Consider the following 18,858-nt stretch of genomic DNA (forward strand, 5'->3'; position numbering starts at 1 on the left):
CACACACACACACACACACACACACACACACACGGCAGTGGGTTGGGGAACTGGAGTTATAGTGGCACAGTGTTTCACTAGCATGTGAAAGACCTTGGGTCCAATCCCTCTAAAGAAACAAAACAAAACAAAGCAAATCTCCCTAATTTTAAACATACTGAGTAAAATGTTCTGCTGATTAACTAAAGACAATGAACTGACTCCCACCCCCTTTTTACGATAAGATCTTGCTAAGTAAGCCAGGCTCACTTGGGACTCACCATTGTGTGTTTCAAACTCCTAGTTCTCCTTTGGCATCTGAGTGCTGGATCACAGGTCCTAGAAGACCCAGCCAGAGTTAGTTTTAATGTTCAACCAATTTTTACTGACCAGGAGTGACTAGCAGTGTAGAGTCACAAAGACCAGAGTGAAAGGCTCTCTGCCTTCTGGGTTCTGCTGGAATGGAAAGGCAGAATTCCCAAGAGAAGGAACACTCAATGTTCTAGTAGTTTTTGAGACAAGATCTCATGAAGGCCAGACTGGCCTCAAACTCACTTCATAGCTGAGGATGAGCTTGAACTTCTGGCCCTCCTTCCTCCACCTCTGAGTGCTGGAATTACATGTATGTGTTGCCATACCTGGTTTATACAGTGCTGGAGACAGAACCCAGGGCTTCGTGCATGCAGGCAAGCACTCTACCAACTGAATTACATCCCCAGCCCTGTACAGTCTTTTATATATGCCATATGTATGCATATGTTTATATGCCACATATGTGTGTATATATATATATATATATATTCATATATACATACATACACACACACACACACACACACACACACACATATATATATATATATATATATATATATATATATATATATATGGCAGTAAAAGAGACAATTTCATCATAAAGCATTCTAGCCTTAACTTGCTAAGGTAGTTCCCTATGGCTATTAGAATAAAAAACCATAAAACTGGTGGCTTAAAACAGTATAAATTTGGGGCTGGAGAGATGGCTCAGAGGTTAAGAGCACCGACTGCTCTTTCAGAGGTCCTGAGTTCAATTCCCAGCAACCACATGGTTGCTCACAACCATCTGTAATGAGATCTGGCGCCCTCTTCTGTATACATAAGAAATAAATTAAATTAAAAAAAAAACAGTATAAATTTATCCTTTCCTAGTCAGAAGTTCAAAATCAAGGTTTGGCAGAGTTGGGAAGAATGCATTCCTTGGCTCTGCCAGTCCCTGCTGGCCTATGTGCTCGGCTCACAGCTGTTATCACACACCTGTCTTCACATTGCCATCTCCTCTGTGTGTCTTTTCCTCTTCTGTCTCTTATCAGAACATTTGCCATTGGACTTAGAGGCCCCCTGATTATTCCAAAATCATGTTATCTCCTCTCCTTGCAGTTAAGCACACCTACCAAGACATATTTTTCAAATAATTTAATATTCATAGGCTCCTAGAATTTGAATGTGACTATTATTTGTGTGTGGGGGGTGGTATGCATGTTCACATATGTGACACATGTGTGCAGATGTACATGTGGAGGTCAGAAGTTAACCTTGGGTATCTTTGGTATAGGTACTCAGGATCCCACCCTCATCTTGCAGGGCAGAGGCTTTACCCAGAGCCATCTTCCCAACCTCTAGAATGTAATGTGTTTGTAGGCACCAACACCCAATCTTCTACAGCACATGACCAGCCTCTACTCTCAGTGGGGCTAACTCCAGTTCTCAGGGCCAGCTGATGAAAATTCTCTCAGTGCTCTTACAACGTCCAAGTCCAGTTAGACGCCACTGTCTTCAGACTCTCCCTTGTTCTCTCATTCCTGGCGTAGTACACTGGAGATAGTCTCGCTCTGATCTGAGCTGCTGGAGATGCTAGCCACTCACTGAAGGTTCTTGTTTGAATCTTAACTTCCGCTGCTTGGAACAAGTATTATGACTGGTACCTGAAGTCACTACTGTATCACACCTGGCAATAAGCACAGTGCTTAGTAAAGACACAGCTGCTGGATGGGATCAAGCCTATTGATCCAGTTCCATTTACAGGAAATCACAGGGCAATGGCGGGGGGGGGGGGGGGGGGGGGGGGGTGGGTTTGATACGGAGTGTTTGATACACACTGGGAAAAAAAAATACCTAATCTTTAAATAATTAACTAATTAATCAATTTTTTGTTGAGACAGGATCTTGCTAGGTCATCCTAGGCTGGCTTCAAAACAGTGGTCTTAAGTGCTAAAATTACAGACATATGCTACCACGCTTGGCTGAGGCCTTATTTCTTTGACAAATTACAATATGAAGAAGAGAGGAAGGAGGAGCCTGTGGGTTAAAAAAAAGTCATGACCAATGTTTTATAAACAATTATATGAAAATGTAGAAGACAAAAAGATCCATGTCAACATTTTTTTTTTGTTGTTGTTTTATTTTATTTCTTTGGAAACAGGGTCTCCATGTGTAGCTGCCCTAGAGCTTGCTATGTAGACCAGGCTGTCCTGTAATTCACAGAAATATGCTTGCCTTTTCCTCCCCCTTTTGGCTTGGGGGAGTGCGGGGGGGGGGGTTGAGGGAATTTTGAGACGGGGGTTCTCTCTATAACTGCTCTGACAGTCCTCAAATTCACAGAGATCTGCCTCTGCCTTCCGAGTGCTGGGATTAAAGGTGTGCGCTACCACCCTCTGGCTGCCTCATTTTTTTAAGAAATGGGATTGCACTATGTTGCCTTTAACTTGTGATCCTTTTGCCTTAGCCTCATGAGTGCTAGGATCATATCATGTGCCCTCACCCCAAATCTTTTTTTTCCTATTTTGCTTTCTTGAGCTAGGGCCTCCTGTAGCCTAGGCTGGTTCTGAGTACACTGTATAGTTGAGAAGGATGTGTCTATCTTTCTAAGCCACTGTTTTATTTTTTGAGATAGGGTTTCTCTGTGTAACAGTTCTAGCTGTCCCAGAACTCACTCTGTAGGCTAGGCTGGCCTTGAACTCACAGAGATCTGCCTGCCTCTGCCTCAAGAATGCTGGGACTAAAGGTGTGCACCACCATCACCTGTCTCTAAACCACTGTTGAAGAACCTGGGTTTTTCTTTCATTTGATTTTGAGATTGTATTTTAATTAAATCTCCCCCTTTCCCTTCTTCCCTCAAAACCTTCCATATTTCCCTCCCAACTCTCCTTCAAATTCATGGCCTCCTTTTTCATCTATTGTTATTACATACATACATGTATTTATATATATACACATATATTCCTAAATATAACCTATTGAGGGTTGGGGATTTAGCTCAGCGGTAGAGCTAAATAAAACCTATTGAGTCCATACAATGTTACTTATGTATATGTTTTCAAGGCTGACCATTTGGCATTGAACAATTAATTGGTATGCCCTTCCCTGGGGAGGACCACCTCTCCTGCTTCCAGCTTTATTCAGTTGTCTGTAGTTGTTGGTGTAGGGTTGAGACCTCGTGGGCTTTTCCCTATGCAGTTTTGGGCCATCCTGTTGTTGAGATTTTACAAGTGTAGCTTCTGATGTCACCAGCAGGCACAATCTCTCAGCAAAGTTCATGCTCCTCTGGCTCTTGCAATCTTTCCACCTCCTCTTCCACAATGCTACCTGAGCCTTTGGTGCAGAGTTGTGTTGTAGATGGAGCCACTGGGACTGGGCTCCACAGCTCTGCATTTTGATTGGTTGTGGTTTCTGTAATGATCTCTATCTGTTGCAAAAGAAGTTTCCTTGATGAGGAGTGAGGACTACACTCATCAGCCTAGGCATTGGAGGAGAACATGTAGAGTCTCAGTATAGAGCTGGGTGGTGGAGGCTGCAGTTTCTAGGGTCTTGTTTGTGTGTTATTCTGGGTGGCCAGAAGATACTAGAAAGTCCAGGTTGACCTTAAACTCAATGATTCTCCTGCTTCAGCTCTGGAATAATTCCTTTGTACACTGTGAAGATTTGTTGCTATGATTGGTTTAATAAACAAGCTGACTGGCCAATAGCTGAACAGAATAGGTGAGGTGGGAAAACCAAACTGAGAATGCCAGAAAGAAGGGCAGAGTCAGAAGTCACCAGCCAGATGCAAAGGGAGCAGGAAATGAACGTGCCATGCTAATAAATATACTGCCATATGGCAGAGCATAAATAAGGAATATGGGTTAACTTAAAATGTAAGAGCTAGTTTGTAATAAGACTGAGCTATTGGCCAAGCACTTATAATTCATATAAGCCTCTGTGTGTTTATTTGGGAGCAGGTGGTCCAGACAAGAAACATCTGTTTACACACTTCAGCTTCGCAAGTGATAGGATTATAGATATGAGCCATTATACAAAGTGTTTTGAAAAAGAAAACAAAGCATTTATTTATTTTATTATTTTTCAAAAGATTTACTTATTATGTATACAGCATGTATGACCAGAAAAGGGCACCAGACCTATTACAGATGTTTGTGAGCCACCATGTGGTTGCTGGGAATTAAACTCAGGACCTCTGGAAGAGCAGGCAGTGCTTTTAACCTCTAAGCCACTTCTCCAGCCCCTTATAATTGTAATTCCTTTTTTTTTTTTTTTCTTTTTGAGACAGGGTTTCTCTGTGTAGCCTTGGCTGTCCTGGATCTCACTATGTAGACCAGGCTGGCCTCAAACTCACAGAGATGCGCCTGCCTTTGCCATCCAAGTGCTGGAACTAAAGGTGTGCGCCACCACCGCCCAGTGAAAACAAAGCATTTATCCCAAGCATTACTAATAGCATTATTAAGCTATGGTGGTTAAGACAATGTGATATGAGCTGGAGAGATGGCTCAGTGGTTGAGAGCACTGGCTGCTCCTCCAGAGGTCCTGGGTTTGGTTCCCAGGAACCATATGGTGACTCACAACCATCTGTGATGGGATCTGGTCTGTAGGTAGATCTGGATCTCTTCTGACCTGTGGGCAGGCATGTAGGTAGAACACTGTATACATAATAAATGAATGGATCTTTAAAGGAAAAAAAAGACAATCTAATATTAGCATGAAGACAGACAAAAGGGCATGAAAAACTGTTGAGTAGTACCACTAAAACTGTTTTAATATAGCTATCCATATGCCAGTCCATAATTTTAATTTTATCTATAAATAAGCCCAACGAAAAAAATGAACAAATGTGCATGAAAATACATGTACTGTAATGTTCATAACAGTAAAATTAGCTATAATCCCAAACTGGAAAGTCTAATTGCCCACTAACAGTAAAATACACAAAAAGTTAACTCTATAATATGCATAGAATATTGCACAGTAACAAAATGAACAAACATGAATGGAAGAGGCATGAGGCTCAGCAGTTCAAGGCCATCCTTGGCTACATAGCAAGTTCTAGGCCAGCCTGAGCTGCATGAGACTCTATCTAAAAACAAACAGAAAGAATGGAGAATAAAAATTAAACATATTCTTTTGCTGTGTAGGAAAGGAATAAATGGGGTCCTGGAGAGTTTGAGGGAGCTATTTTAGAAAAAGTGGTTGGGAGGGTCCCTATGAGGAAATGACATTAACATTGTCACGCCAATTTAAACACATGTGAGAAACACGACAGAAAGTGTTTTGGTCAGGAGGAAGTCTGGTATGTTCTGGGCCTGACAGGAAGCCAGGAAACTGAACAAGCATTAACCTTTGCTACTGAGATTGTACTATTTGAAAACACAGAACAATAATCAAAGTCTGGGTTTGGGAAACTCTATACTCTTATTTATTAAGACACGGTCTCAGCCAGGCGGTGGTGGCACATGCCTTTAATCCCAGCACTCGGGAGGCAGAGCCAGGTGGATCTCTGAGAGTTCGAGGCCAACCTGGTCTCCAAAGTGAGTTCCAGGAAAGGCACAAAGCTGCACAGAGAAACCTCGTCTCGAAAAACCAAAAAAAGAAAGAAAGACAGGGTCTCATGTGGCTTTGAACCTTGAACTTACTATGTAGTCAAGGATAACTTGAACTTCTAATCATCCTGCTTCTACCTCCCCAGTGGGATTATGGGTATATGCAATGAGAGCCTCAGTGGTCTATAAATATCAATTTATTAAGGGGTTCTATGGGCAAAACAGACTCCCTGATACAGGATAAGGTAAATCCAGTTGCAGAGTCCTTGGAAAGCTGGGGACCGATCACATCTGCTTTGTGCCACCAGCTCCGGTCTTCACCACCCAAGAGGCCATGAATCCCCTTCTCTTCTCTTTTAAGCTGTCACATAGGCAGATAAGAAGCACCACCTCTATCAGGCCAGATAGCCCAAGGTCATGTGCTGAGCGAATTCCCACTCCACTTCCCCTTTTTGTCTAAATGAGAAGGTTCTAAACCTAATATGAAACTATGTACAATAAGAACGATTATCAAGTATTGCCAGGAGAAAGAAAAGCTAATAGCATAAACAAAAATGGAATTACAACCAGCAAGAACAACATCAAGCAAGAAACACATACTAAAAGTCCAGACCATAGGCAACTGGCAAAATACAGAGATGACTCCAATAGCTGTCCTGTCTTGAAGAATCTAACTCTAGTACCTGATATGTTCTTAACTAAGATACCAGAGGATTGTAACTGTAACCATCTAGTCTTCAACCCCATCAAAGACCTGAAAAGAAAAATAATATTACCAAGGTCATAGGCAGAGTAAATTCCAACTACAGGTATATAGCACCATGCCTGCTTTTGTGTGGTGCTGGGGTTTAAAACCAGGACTTTGTGTAAACACGACCAAATGAGCTATATTCCTACCCTATATAAGCATTTTAAACTCTTTTTTACAAGGTTATAAGCAGTTCATGAACTATGCTTTACAAGTTTATCATACTTGTATAAACTTTATACAGTATACTATATCCATAGTTTATGAGTTCATGCAGACATACTTACTGATGTTCTCTTCGGTATTCATACCCACAGACATAACAGAACCTAACATGATTCCAGCAGCTAAAAACACATGCTTATATTCAAGAATGGCACCTTCAGTTGTTCACTGAAGAGTAGGATAGACTTTACTCAAAAGTCTTAAAAGATCATATAAATAGGAATGAGGCTTAGGAGCAATTTTTAAGGTCTTAGAAGAATGCTTAAGTTATGTTAATCCAGGATGCAAAACTACTCAATTGTGATCATACTGATTTTAAATATACATACGGACAACTTGGAAAAATAGATCAAGATATAATAGTGGTGCATGCTGGGAAGTGGAAATCTAATACCTAAGAGTTCCAGAAGCAAGAACAAAGCAAATGAGTAGGGTGTTTGATGAATTATTCAAACACATTTCTGAGAACTGAAGGAAATGAGTTGCCAGACTGTAAGGATTCTCTGAATGCTTGGTCCAATGGATGAAAGTAGATTTGCATATAAGCACAGTTGTAAAATCTCTAAGCCACTACTAGAATGAAATGCTCAGCCATGAATAGGCAAAATAACCCAAACACTGAATACCGATTTAAGAAAAATAGTAGCCATAAGCTGGTAGTACAAACCTTTAATCCCAGTACTCGGGAGGCAGAGCCAGGTGGATCTGTGAGTTCAAGGCCAGCCTGGTCTACAGAATGAGTTCCAGGATAGCTAGAGCTACACAGAGAAATCTATGTCTCAAAAAAGAAAAAAACAAACCACAACATAGTAATATTGAATATGCTGGACAGAGAGTACAAAGGATGGTAAACTCAGGAACCAAATCCTCACATCTATAAGTCAACAAATAACATTTAAAACTGATGAAACAAAATGTAACAGTGTGCATAAATTTCTTACAAAGCTGTGACTATTATCAATATTAAATGTTTCCCCAAAATTGGTAACAATTGCTTCTGGCTGTTTGGAGACATTGAGGCAGGAAAGGCTGTTGTTATAAGCTTTTTAAACTATACAAGTTGTTCTTGATTTTGTCCACATTTTACTCTAAAATCAAAAATCTTGGGCTGGGGAAATGGCTTACTGGGTAAAGTGCTTTGTTGCTTTAGCCTGAAGACCTGAGTTCAGAACCCCAGCACCCACCACAAAGTGTGGTGTGGCACCCCTGGAACCTTAGCCCTGGGGGTACAGAAACTTGATACTACCTGGAGTGCAATGGCTAGCCAGTCTAGCTGAAATGGCATGTGAATGTTCAGTAAGAAAGACTGCTGGGACTGAAGAGATGGCTCTTCCAGAGGTCCTGAGTCAATTCCCAGCAACCACATGGTGGCTCACAGCCTTCTGTAATGAGATCTGCTGCCTTCTTCTGGCCTGCAGGCATACATGCAGGCAGAACACTATATCAAATAAATCTTAAAAACAAAAACAAACAACCAAAAAACCCCAAAAAACAAATAACCAAAGACTGCTGATAAGATGGATAAAATTTTATTCAAGCCGAGCGGTGGTGGTGCATGCCTTTAATCCCAGTACTCGGGAGGTAGAGCCAGGTGGATCTCTGTGAGTCCGAGGCCAGCCTGGGCTACCAAGTGAGTTCCAGGAAAGGCGCAAAGCTACACGGAGAAAACCTGTCTTGAAAAACCAAAAAAAAAAAAAAAAAAAAAAAAAGGAGGTTCCTTTAAAGTGGATGGTCAGGAAAGTTGTTTTGTTTGTTTGTTTGTTTGTTTGTTTTGTTTTGTTTTCTTTCTTTCAGGGTCTCTTGTAGCCTAGCCTGGCTTTAACTTGCTAGGTACCTAGGCTGACTCAAACCTTGAGACTGGGATTACAGGCTTGCCCTACTAACTTACCTAAAAGTCTTCTTTCTTTCTTTCTTCCTTTCTTTCTTCCTTTCTTCCTTCCTTCCTTCCTTCTTTCTTTCTTTCTTTCCTTCCTTCCTTCCTCCTTCCTTCCTTCCTTCTCCTCCTTCCTTCCTCCTTTCCTTCCTTCCTTTCTTTCCTTCCTTTCTCTTTCTTCTCTCTCTCTTTCTTTCTTCCTTCCTTCCTTTTTTTTTTCTTCTTCGTTTTTTTTTTCCGAGACAGGGTTTCTCTGTGTAGCTTTGCACCTTTCCTGGATCTCGCTCTGTAGACCTCGAACTCACAGAGATCCGCCTGCCTCTGCCTCCCGAGTGCTGGGATTAAAGGCGTGCGCCACCATCACCTGGCTAAAAGTCTTTTAATATCAGAAGTTGGCATAAGTATGAAAGATGAGAATGAGTGTGATATCCAAAGGGTCAAAGGAAAGAGTTCCATCCAGGCAGATGGTGAATGAGTACAACAGGAAATGGGTGCACAGTGTAAACACCACCTTAGAAACTCTGGAAGCATCTCTAGTGGAGAGAAACTCGCTGAGGTTGACTGTAGTGGCAAAATAAGATCAACAGGCCTTAAAGAGATGATAAGGAATTTTGTATCTAATTCCAATAACATTGAAATCATGGGCTGGAGATAGTTAAGGTCAGTTAGGAGCATTTCCTGCTTTTCCAGAGGACCTGAGTTCATTTCTCAGCACCCACCTCAAGTGGTTCACAACTGCCTCTAATTCCAGCTCCAGGGATTCAAAGCTATAGTCTGTCCTCCAAGGGTACCACCACACTTGGAGGACACAAAAACATAAATCATTTTTTGTTTGTTTGTTTGCTTTTTTGAGACAGGGTCTCTTTGTGTAGCTTTGGCTGTCCTGGAACTCACAGAGATCCACCTGCCTCTGCCTCCCCCCCCCCCCCCCCCCCAACAAACAAAACAGCCAAGAGTGATCGGTCACTCTTGTCATACTAGTACTCAGGAGGCCGAGGCAGTAAAGTCACTGATTCACACAGGGCTAGCCTTAGGTTCAGAATGGCATGTCTAAAAAAACAAGATTAAAACGTAAGTGTCAGACATAACCCGATTGATACAGAACCTCGTGTAACTCAGAGCAGCCTCAAACTAAATGTACGAGAACGACCTGATCCTTCCGCCTCTGCCCCCACCTGTCTGCAGTTGGCTTTTAAAAGTATACTTCCTGAGTGAATGCAGTTGCAAAGGAGAGAAAAAGAGAAGTAGGGGCGTTCTGAAGGAAGTCATTCAGGTAAGAGATTCAAAGCACTGGAGGAGGGTGGTTGTTGAGGAGAGCTTGCAATAGACTTGTGAGAGTCAAAGGTTCTAGTTAACAAGCGTCAAAGTGAGGAAAAAAATAGGGTGGAGGCAAGAGTATAAAGAGTTCCTGTACCTGGTGGTGGCACAGGCCTTTAATCCCGGCATTCAGGAGGCAGAGGCAGGTTGATCTCTGAGTTCGAGGCCACCCTGGTTTACAAAGTGAGTTCCAGGACAGCCAGGACTACACAGGGAAACCCTGTCTGGAAGGGGAAGGAAAAAAAAAAGTTCTAGTGTGTCCACTTTGTGGGACATTTTGAGATGTCATTGAGTCTCCGGGATAGTGTAGTTTATTCGTAGACAGTTGACTCTAAGTAACTGAGAGGACCAGGGATCTGGACTGTGGAAGCAAGTATTTGGAAGGTCCATGGGCGCTTTCCCTTGCACCCGCCGAGATACATGATGCTAAACGGCATTTAAGATCCCGAGAAACAGAAACACAGCTCGGGGCTGAACCCACCGCGGCGGGGGCGGGGGGGAACCATCCTTACACCGGCCGCCACCTACAACCTTAACCCGCCCAGTCGCCGCCTCCGCAAACCCCGCCGAGTCGTTCGTCACCTCTACGGGAAGCGAGAGGCCTCGGAGGGCGGGCAGGACCCGGCGAGCACGGCGGCGCAGGCATCCCAGGCCCCAGCAGCCCACCAGCCGCAGGCTCCTCGCAGGACGCTCCGCGCGGCGTACGCAGAACTGACTCCCCGGCCCGCACCATTTTCTTTTCCCTCCGGCCACGCCCTAGCGTGGCCGCGGTGACGACACAGCGTCCCATGATGCCTTGCGCGCCGCGCCGCGCTGCTATTGGCTCCGTAACTCGACTGCTTTTTCAAATTGAGGCGCCGAATCGTTTGCTGGTTTCTGGGCAGAGACCAGCTCGGGGCTTCTCTGTCTTCCTGGCTGTTGCGGGACGGTGGCTACGACCAGAAGCTTCCGTGCACCGCGGAGTCGCTGAGCTGCGAGTCTCGGTCCTCCAGGCCGCGGCAGCACCGGACGAGAGGAAGCGGGCGCCCGGTCCCCCACAGCGTCCGAGTCACCGCCACGGCGGCAGGTTTTGGCACCACCGTCATGGCGTCCCAGCCGAGTTCTTCTTCGAAGAAGAAAGAGGAGAAAGGCAAGAACATCCAGGTGGTGGTGAGATGCAGGTAGGCAGAGGCTGGTACGAGCCCAGACGCGGAGGCTTCGCCCTTGGGCTCCCACCCCCCTGCGCCGTTCGCGAGAGCGCTTTGTTTGCATTTTCTGAAGGAATCGAAATTACCCGTCGGATAAAAATGGTACCGGGGTGAGATCTAAATTAGGGTTTGTTTCAGAGGTGAAAGAATGTTGGTGTTGGTTAGAGTTAAGCTGCATTCATAAAGAATTGCATGGTTGCTCTTCACTGAAAAGTGCGTTCCCTTTTTAAAAACCCAATATCGCCGAAGATTTAGGAGTCATTGCCTGTGCTACTCCATGAAGGGTGTCAGTTTGGGAATAAAGCTTCATTCTACTTTGCAGGTAGTTTGGCGCTTTCCTTGGGGGTTATTTCCACTTAGGAAAGAGTAATCGCTCGTTTTCTCTATTCTAGATGTAATAGCTTATTCACCTCTAATTAACCAAGTAGACATCACTGAATTTAAGCATTGAAATGCTGTAAAGTGGGTTTATGAAGCTCACAAGCATTTAGGTACATATCATATCTGTGATGCTCTTTTTAAATTTTTTTTTTTAGTTTTTCGGGACATGTTTTCTCTGTATTACAGCCCTGACTGTACTGGAACTGGCCTAGAACTCACAGAGATTCCACCTGCCTCTGCCTCCTGAGTGCCACCACCGTCCAGTCATTTTGGTGGTTTTTTTTTTGTTTTGTTTAGTTTTTTTAAGACAGTCTTACTATGTTGCCTAGACTGGCTTCAAACTCTGGCTGTCTACCTGCTTTACCTCTTGAGTCCTGGAGTTAAAAGCAATTCAATCGCAATTCAATCTTGAGCTGTCATACCTCACTGGCCAAGTTTTTAAACTAGGTGTCGGAGAGGAAGTGTGGCAGTGACTTCCATTCTAGCCAAAGTCACTTAACTGTTACACACTAGGGCTTTACTTTAGTTACTTAGTTTGGGGATTTGTTTTTAATCAACAGGAAAGCAAATGAATTTAGCCAAGCGGTGGTGGTTCCAGCCTTTAATCTCAGCACTCTGGAGGCAGAGGCAGGTAGATTTCTGAGTTGGAGGACAGCCTGGTCTACAAAGAGAAACCTCTGTGTGTGTGTGTGTGTGTGTGTGTGTGTGTGTGTGTGTGTGTGTGTGTGTACATATATATACACATTAATTTTATATATTTATTTATTTATAAATATATTTATTTTAATTATGTATATATGTGTGGGTATGTACATGCATATGCAAGTGCCCATGGAGATCAGAAGAAAGCATCATCTCAAGGAGCTGGAGTTACAGGTAGTTGTGAGCCACCAGGTATGGGGGCTAGAAAGAAATAGAACTCCAGTCCTGGAAGAGCAAGAAGTGCTCTTAACCTGAGCTATCTTGCTACCCAATAAGTGCACTTTTTTTTTTTTTAGTTATTTTGCACGTTATTATTATTATTATTATTATTATTATTATTATTAGACTATTATCTTTTCCGTGTGCTATTATTTCCTTTGTTACTTGCAAAATATTTGAACTATAAAAAGTTATGCCGGGCAGTGGTGGCTCACTCCTTTAATCCCAGCACTCGGGGGGGCAGAGGCCAGCCTGGTCTACAGAGCGAGATCCAGGACAGGCTCCAAAACTACACGGAGAAACCCTGCCTCAAAAAACCCAAAAAACAAAAACAAAAACAAACAAAAATAGTTATAAAGAACACTAACGGTGTGGTGTGGTGGCACAGGCCTTTAATCTCAGCACTCAGGAGACAGGCAGGCAGATCTCTGAGTTTGAGGCCAGCTTGGTCTATAGAGTGAGTTCCAGGACAGCCAGGGCTACACAGAGAAACCCTGTCTTGAAAAACAAAAGACCACTGTAACAAACATGCTTTTATTTGTCACTCAAATTAATAGATAAAGCATCTAATTTGTCCTTATTGTCCTCCTACACGTCAAGTCTTGCCTTAAGAGATTTCTTTTACATTTTTTTACCAGTGAAAAATGTTTACGTTGTGTCTGTCATGTACAGTAATTTTGGCATAGGTTTTTCTTTTTCCTGTCTGGTTTCCCTTTTCTCTATCAAGCAGTGTTTCTGGTGCAAATCTGCCATTAATTTTAATAAACAACATATGAGGTTTTCTCAGGCTTGTTGGGTGTTAAATCCAATTTGTCTTGTATCCACGTTTGGTGGCAGGGTCTCTCTACATAGCTTTCTGGCTAGCCTCAAACTCAATTGGCTGTCCAGGCTGGGTTTGAACTCAGTGTAGTCCTCCTGCCTCAGCCTCCTGAGTTACATGTGTGAGCCACCATGCCTGTTTTTGATGCTGTTGCCTATGTGTTTGGTGTCTTATCCCAGGAATCACTGCTAAAGCCACCATTGTCAGTCTTAGGTGCAAGTCTTTGGTCCACCTTGAGTTGATTTTTTTGTATGTGGTGTTAGGTGAGCATTTGGCTTCGTTACTTTGTGTGTGGGTACCCAATTTCCCTAGCACCATTTGTTAAAAAGACTGTTCTTTTCCTACTAAATAGTTTTGGCACACTTGTCTAAAATCATCTGCTCTTATATGAGAGCATTCTGTATGTATCATTATGTATGTGGGCATTCTGTTCTACTGGTCTATGTCTGTCTGTCTGTCTATGTCCTTCCCATATAGTTTTGATTACTTATAGCTTTAGAATGAATATGTTTTAAAATCGAGAAATGTGAGTCTTGCAGGTTTGTTGGGTTTTTGTTTTTAGTCTCTTGTTTTGGCATCTTTGAAACAGGCTCATAAATTCTAGGTCACCCTCCAGCATGTGGCTCTTCCTGCCTTAGCTTCCCAAGTGTTGAGATGTGCTAGAACAGGTTTTAGTAATGTTTTGTAATTTCCATTTTAAAACCTTTTTAACTACCTGACTAAATTAATTTATTCTTGATGTTATTCAAATTGAATTAATTTTGTGATTTTCTTTTCAGACTATTTACTGCTAGTATGTAAAAGTGCAATTAATTTACATGCTAATTTTAAATATTATGTGTGTGTATGATGTGTATGTCACTGTCAGCATTCACATGCCTCTGTGTGTGTGTGTGTGTGTGTGTGTGTGTGTGTGTGTGTGTGTCTATACCAGAAGACAACTTTTGGGAGTCTATTCTATCCACCATGGATCTATACATTTAACTTAGGTCCTCTAGACTTGACCCAGAAAATACTTTTACTATGTTATCCTTCTTAACCTGCCCTGACTATATCTTGATACTTTGTTGAGTTTATTATTTAAAACATTTTTAATACAAATACTTATTTGTATTGTGTCTGTATGAATGTATATCATGTGTATGCCTGCCCAGAAGCCACAAGAAGGCATTGGATTACTTGGAGCTAGAGTTATAGGCTGTTATGAATCACTAGTCAAGGGTATTGGGAAGTGAACTCGGGTCCTTGTGCACATGTGCTGCCACACAGACCTTAGTGGTCCAAGGACAACTCTCAGGACTTGGTTCTAGCCTCTTACCCTTTGGGTCCCTGGACTTGAACTCAGATTGTCAGCTTTGGTGGGAATTGCCATTTTCCCATAGACCTACCCTCAATGGCCCTCAATTTAAAATTTTTGTTTTAGTTTAAAATAGAGTATAGGGTTTCATCACGGCGTCTTTATATACCTGATATGTGCTTTCCTTGTTTGTTTTCTTCCCCACTGCTCTCCCCTTTGACCCTCCCCATCTCTAGCCAATTCCCTTTCTTCCCCCAGTTAGTCCCTAAGTTTAGTTACTAGTCTTGTCTTGTATATATGTGTAATTATTAAGGTTCTCTCCCAGCTACTTAGGAGGCTAAGGCAAGAGGATTGTCTAAGCCCAGGAGTTCAATATCAACCTAGATGTTCTAGCAGCATGATTCTGTTTCTTAAAAAGAAAAAATTGGAGCTGGGCTGTAGTTCTGTGGGGAAGTATTTATCTAGCATATGCAAGGCCTTGACCTTGGTCTCCAACACACACACACACACACACACACACACACACACACACACACACACACAAACACACACACTCTCTCTCTCTCTCTCACAAAAGATAAATATACTTGAACATTCTTCTTCATGCTACCGGAGAACAGAGATACTTGTATTTCTTCCTCTCCAGTTTGGAAGTCTATTCTTTTTCTTGCCTGATTACTCATGTTAGAGTTCCAATTGCTGTGCTGAACAGTTGTGAGAGTGGACATCCTCTTTGGTTCATTCTTGTTCTTTTTTTTCCTTTTTAAAAACTTTTTTTTTTACGTGTGTGTGTGTGTGTCTGTCTCTGTGTGTGTGTGTCTGTCTGTGTGTGTGTGTGTGTCTGTGTGTGTGTCTGTGTGTGTGTCTGTGTGTGTGTCTGTCTGTCTGACTGAATGCCATGTGCCCATGGAGGCCAGCAGAGGGTGTTGGATCTCCTGGAGCTGGAGTCACAGGCAGTGGTGAGCCCTGACGGGGCTGGTGTAAGAATATGAGTCTTTTCTATAAAATGTTATAAAACTTGTGTTGAGGACAAGGAATTCAAATCTTTTCTCTCCCTTGTATATCATCCCCACACCCCCAAAGTCTTTGTTTATTCAAAAGTCCTGCTACAATCTAAGATTAAAGTGGTTAGCCCCTTCCCCTTTCAATTCCTCTCAGCCGATTGTAGTCAGAGCCGATTTTTTTGTTTTTTTATTTGTCTAGACAGGGTTTCTCAAAGTAGTCCTTGCTGTCATGGAATTCTTGCTTTGTAGACCAGGCTGGCCTCAAACTCACAGAGATCCGCCTGCCTCTGCCTCCCGAGTGCTGGGACTAAAGGTTTGCACCACCACTGCCCAGCTTAGCTGATTCTTTTACTTACTTACTTACTTACTTACTTACTTATTTATTTTTCTGTTACCAGCTTGATACAGTATAATTTCTTATCTTAATAGTGAAATGTTTCATTGAGGCTTGCTCAGTAATTGAGTAAAACCAAAACTTATTATAAGCCACAGTCATCCTAGGGTCCCCCCTGCTATATATATAGTCTCCATGGTTCTGTGGGTTGCAGTCTAATTGTTCTTTGCTTTCTATCTAGAATCCACTTATGACTGAGTACATACCATGTTTGTCCTTCTGGGTTTGGGCTACCTCACTCAGGATGATTTTTTTTCTAGTTCCATCCATTTGCCTGCAAATTTCATGCAGTCATTGTTTTTCTCTGCTGAGTAGTACTCCATTGTGTATGTGCGCCACATTTTCTTAATCCATTCTTCAGTTGATGGGCATCTAGGTTGTTTCCAGGTTCTGGCTATTACAAATAGTGCTGCTATGAACATAACTGAGCATGTATCTTTGTAGTATGATTGAGCATTCCTTGGGTATATGCCCAAGAGTGGTATGGCTGGGTCTTGAGGTAGTTTGATTCCCAATTTTCTGAGAAACCGCCATACTGACTTCCACAGTGGTTGTACAAGTTTGCATTCCCACCAACAGTGGAGGAGTGTTACCTTTGCTCTGCATCCTCTCCAACACTGACTGTCATTAGTGTTTTTGATCATAGCCATTCTAACAGGTGTTAGGTGGAATCTCAGGGTCGTCTTGAGTTGCATTTCTCTGATGATTAAGGATGTTGAACATTTCTTCAGGTGTCTCTCAGCCATTAGGGATTCCTCCTTTGTGAATTCTCTATTTAGCTCTTTAGCCCATTTTTAAATTGGATTGTCCAGTATTTTGACGTCCAGTTTCTTGAGTTCTTTATATACTGTGGAGATCAGTCCTCTGTCAGATGTGGGGTTGGTGAAGATCTTTTCCCATTCTGTAGGCTGTCTTTTTGTCTTATTGACCGTGTCTTTTGCTCTACAAAAGCTTCTCAGTTTCAAGAGGTCCCATTTATTAATTGTTGCTCTCAGTGTCTGTGCTGCTGGTGTTATATTTAGGAAATGATCTCCTGTGCCAATGCATTCAAGACTCCTTTCTACTTTCTCTTCTATCAGGTTCAGAGTAACTGGATTTATGTTGAGGTCTTTGATCCACTTGGACTTGAGTTTTGTGCATGGTGACAGACAGATATGGATCTATTTGTAATCTTTTACATATTGACATCCAGTTATGCCAGCACCATTTTTAAAGATACTTTCTTTTTTTTCCATTGTATAGTTTTGGCTTCTTTGTAAAAAATCTGGTGTTCATATGTGTGGATTAATGTCAGGGTCTTCAATTCAATTACATTGGTCTGTATGTCGGTTTTTATACCAGTACCAAGCTGTTTTTATTACTATAGCTCTGTAGTAGAGCTTGAGGTCAGGAATGGTGATGCCTCCAGAGGTTGCTTTATCATACAGGATTCTTTTAGCTATCCTGGGTCTTTTGTTTTCCCATATGAAGTTGAGTATTGTTCTTTCCAAGTCTGTGAAGAATTGTGTTGGGATTTTGATGGGGATTGCATTGAATCTGTAGATTGCTTTTGGTAAGATTGCCATTTTTACTATGTTAATCCTTCCTATGCATGAGCATGGGATATCCTTCCATTTTCTGATATCTTCTTCAATTTCTTTCTTTAGAGATTTAAAGTTCTTATCAAACAGGTCCTTTACTTGTTTAGTTAGTATTATCCCTACGTATTTTATATTATTTGTGGCTATTGAAAAGGGTGATGTTTCTCTGACTTCTTTCTCAGCCCTTTTATCATTTGTGTATAGGAGGGCTACTGAGTTTTTTGAGTTGATCTTGTATCCTACCACTTTACTGAAGGAGTTTATCAGCTGTAGGAGTTCCCTGGTAGAATTTTTGGGGTCACTTATGTATACTATAATATCATCTGCAAATAGTGAAAGTTTGACTTCTTCCTTTCCAATTTGTATCCCTTTGATCTCCTTTTGTTGTCTTATTGCTCTAGCTAGAACTTCAAGTACTATATTATATAAATATGGGGAGAGTGGACAGCCTTATCTTGTTCCTGATTTTAGTGGTATCACTTTGAATTTCTCTCCGTTTAATTTGGTGGTGGCTGTTGGCTTGCTGTAAATTGCCTTTATTATGTTTAGGAATGTTCCTTGTATTCCTGATCTAAGACCTTTATCATGAAGGGGTGTTGGATTTTGTCAAAGGCTTTTTTAGCATCCAATGAGATGATCATGTGGTTTGTTTCTTTCAGTTTGTTTATATGGTGTATTACATTGACAGATTTTTGTATGTTGAACCATCCTTACATCCCTGGGATGAAACCTACTTGGTCATGGTGGATAATTTTTTTGGTGTGTTCTTGGATTCAGTTTGCCAGTATTTTGTTGATTATTTTTGCATCAATGTTCATGAGGGAGACTGGTCTGTAATTTTCTTTCTTTGTTGCATCTTTGTGTAGTTTGGGTATCAGGGTAATTGTAGCCTCATAAAAAGGGTTTGGTAATGTTCCTTCTGTTTCTATTATGTGGAACAATTTGAAGAATATTGGAATTAGTTTTTCTTTGAAAATCTGGTAGAATTCTGCACTGAAGCCATCTGGTTCTGGGCTTTTTTTGGTTGGGAGACTTTTGATGACTTTCTATTTCTTTAGGGGTTATTGGTCTATTTAAATAGTTTATCTGGTCTTGGTTTAACTTTGGTATCTGGTATCTATCCAGAAAATTGTCCATTTCTTCCAGACTTTTCCAATTTTGTGGAGTAGAGGTTTTTTGAAGTATGACCTGATGATTCTCTGGATTTCCTTGTTGTCTATTGTTAATGTCTCCCTTTTCATTTCTGATTTTGTTAATTTGGATGCTTTCTCTTTGCCTTTTGGTTA

General features: G+C 41.8%; 1 protein-coding gene across 1 annotated transcript in view; it reads left to right on the forward strand.

The window, feature by feature from the left end:
• Positions 1–11,071: 11,071 nt before the first annotated feature.
• The window catches only part of Kif11 (kinesin family member 11), a 57,617-nt gene continuing 49,830 nt past the window's right edge, over positions 11,072–18,858 (forward strand). The window contains exon 1 of the mRNA XM_036166824.1: positions 11,072–11,148. Within this exon, the coding sequence (XP_036022717.1) occupies positions 11,072–11,148 (77 nt within the window). The remainder of the gene's footprint in view (positions 11,149–18,858) is intronic.

Source organism: Onychomys torridus, chromosome 1, assembly GCF_903995425.1.
Source record: "Onychomys torridus chromosome 1, mOncTor1.1, whole genome shotgun sequence".
NCBI lineage: Eukaryota > Metazoa > Chordata > Mammalia > Rodentia > Cricetidae > Onychomys > Onychomys torridus.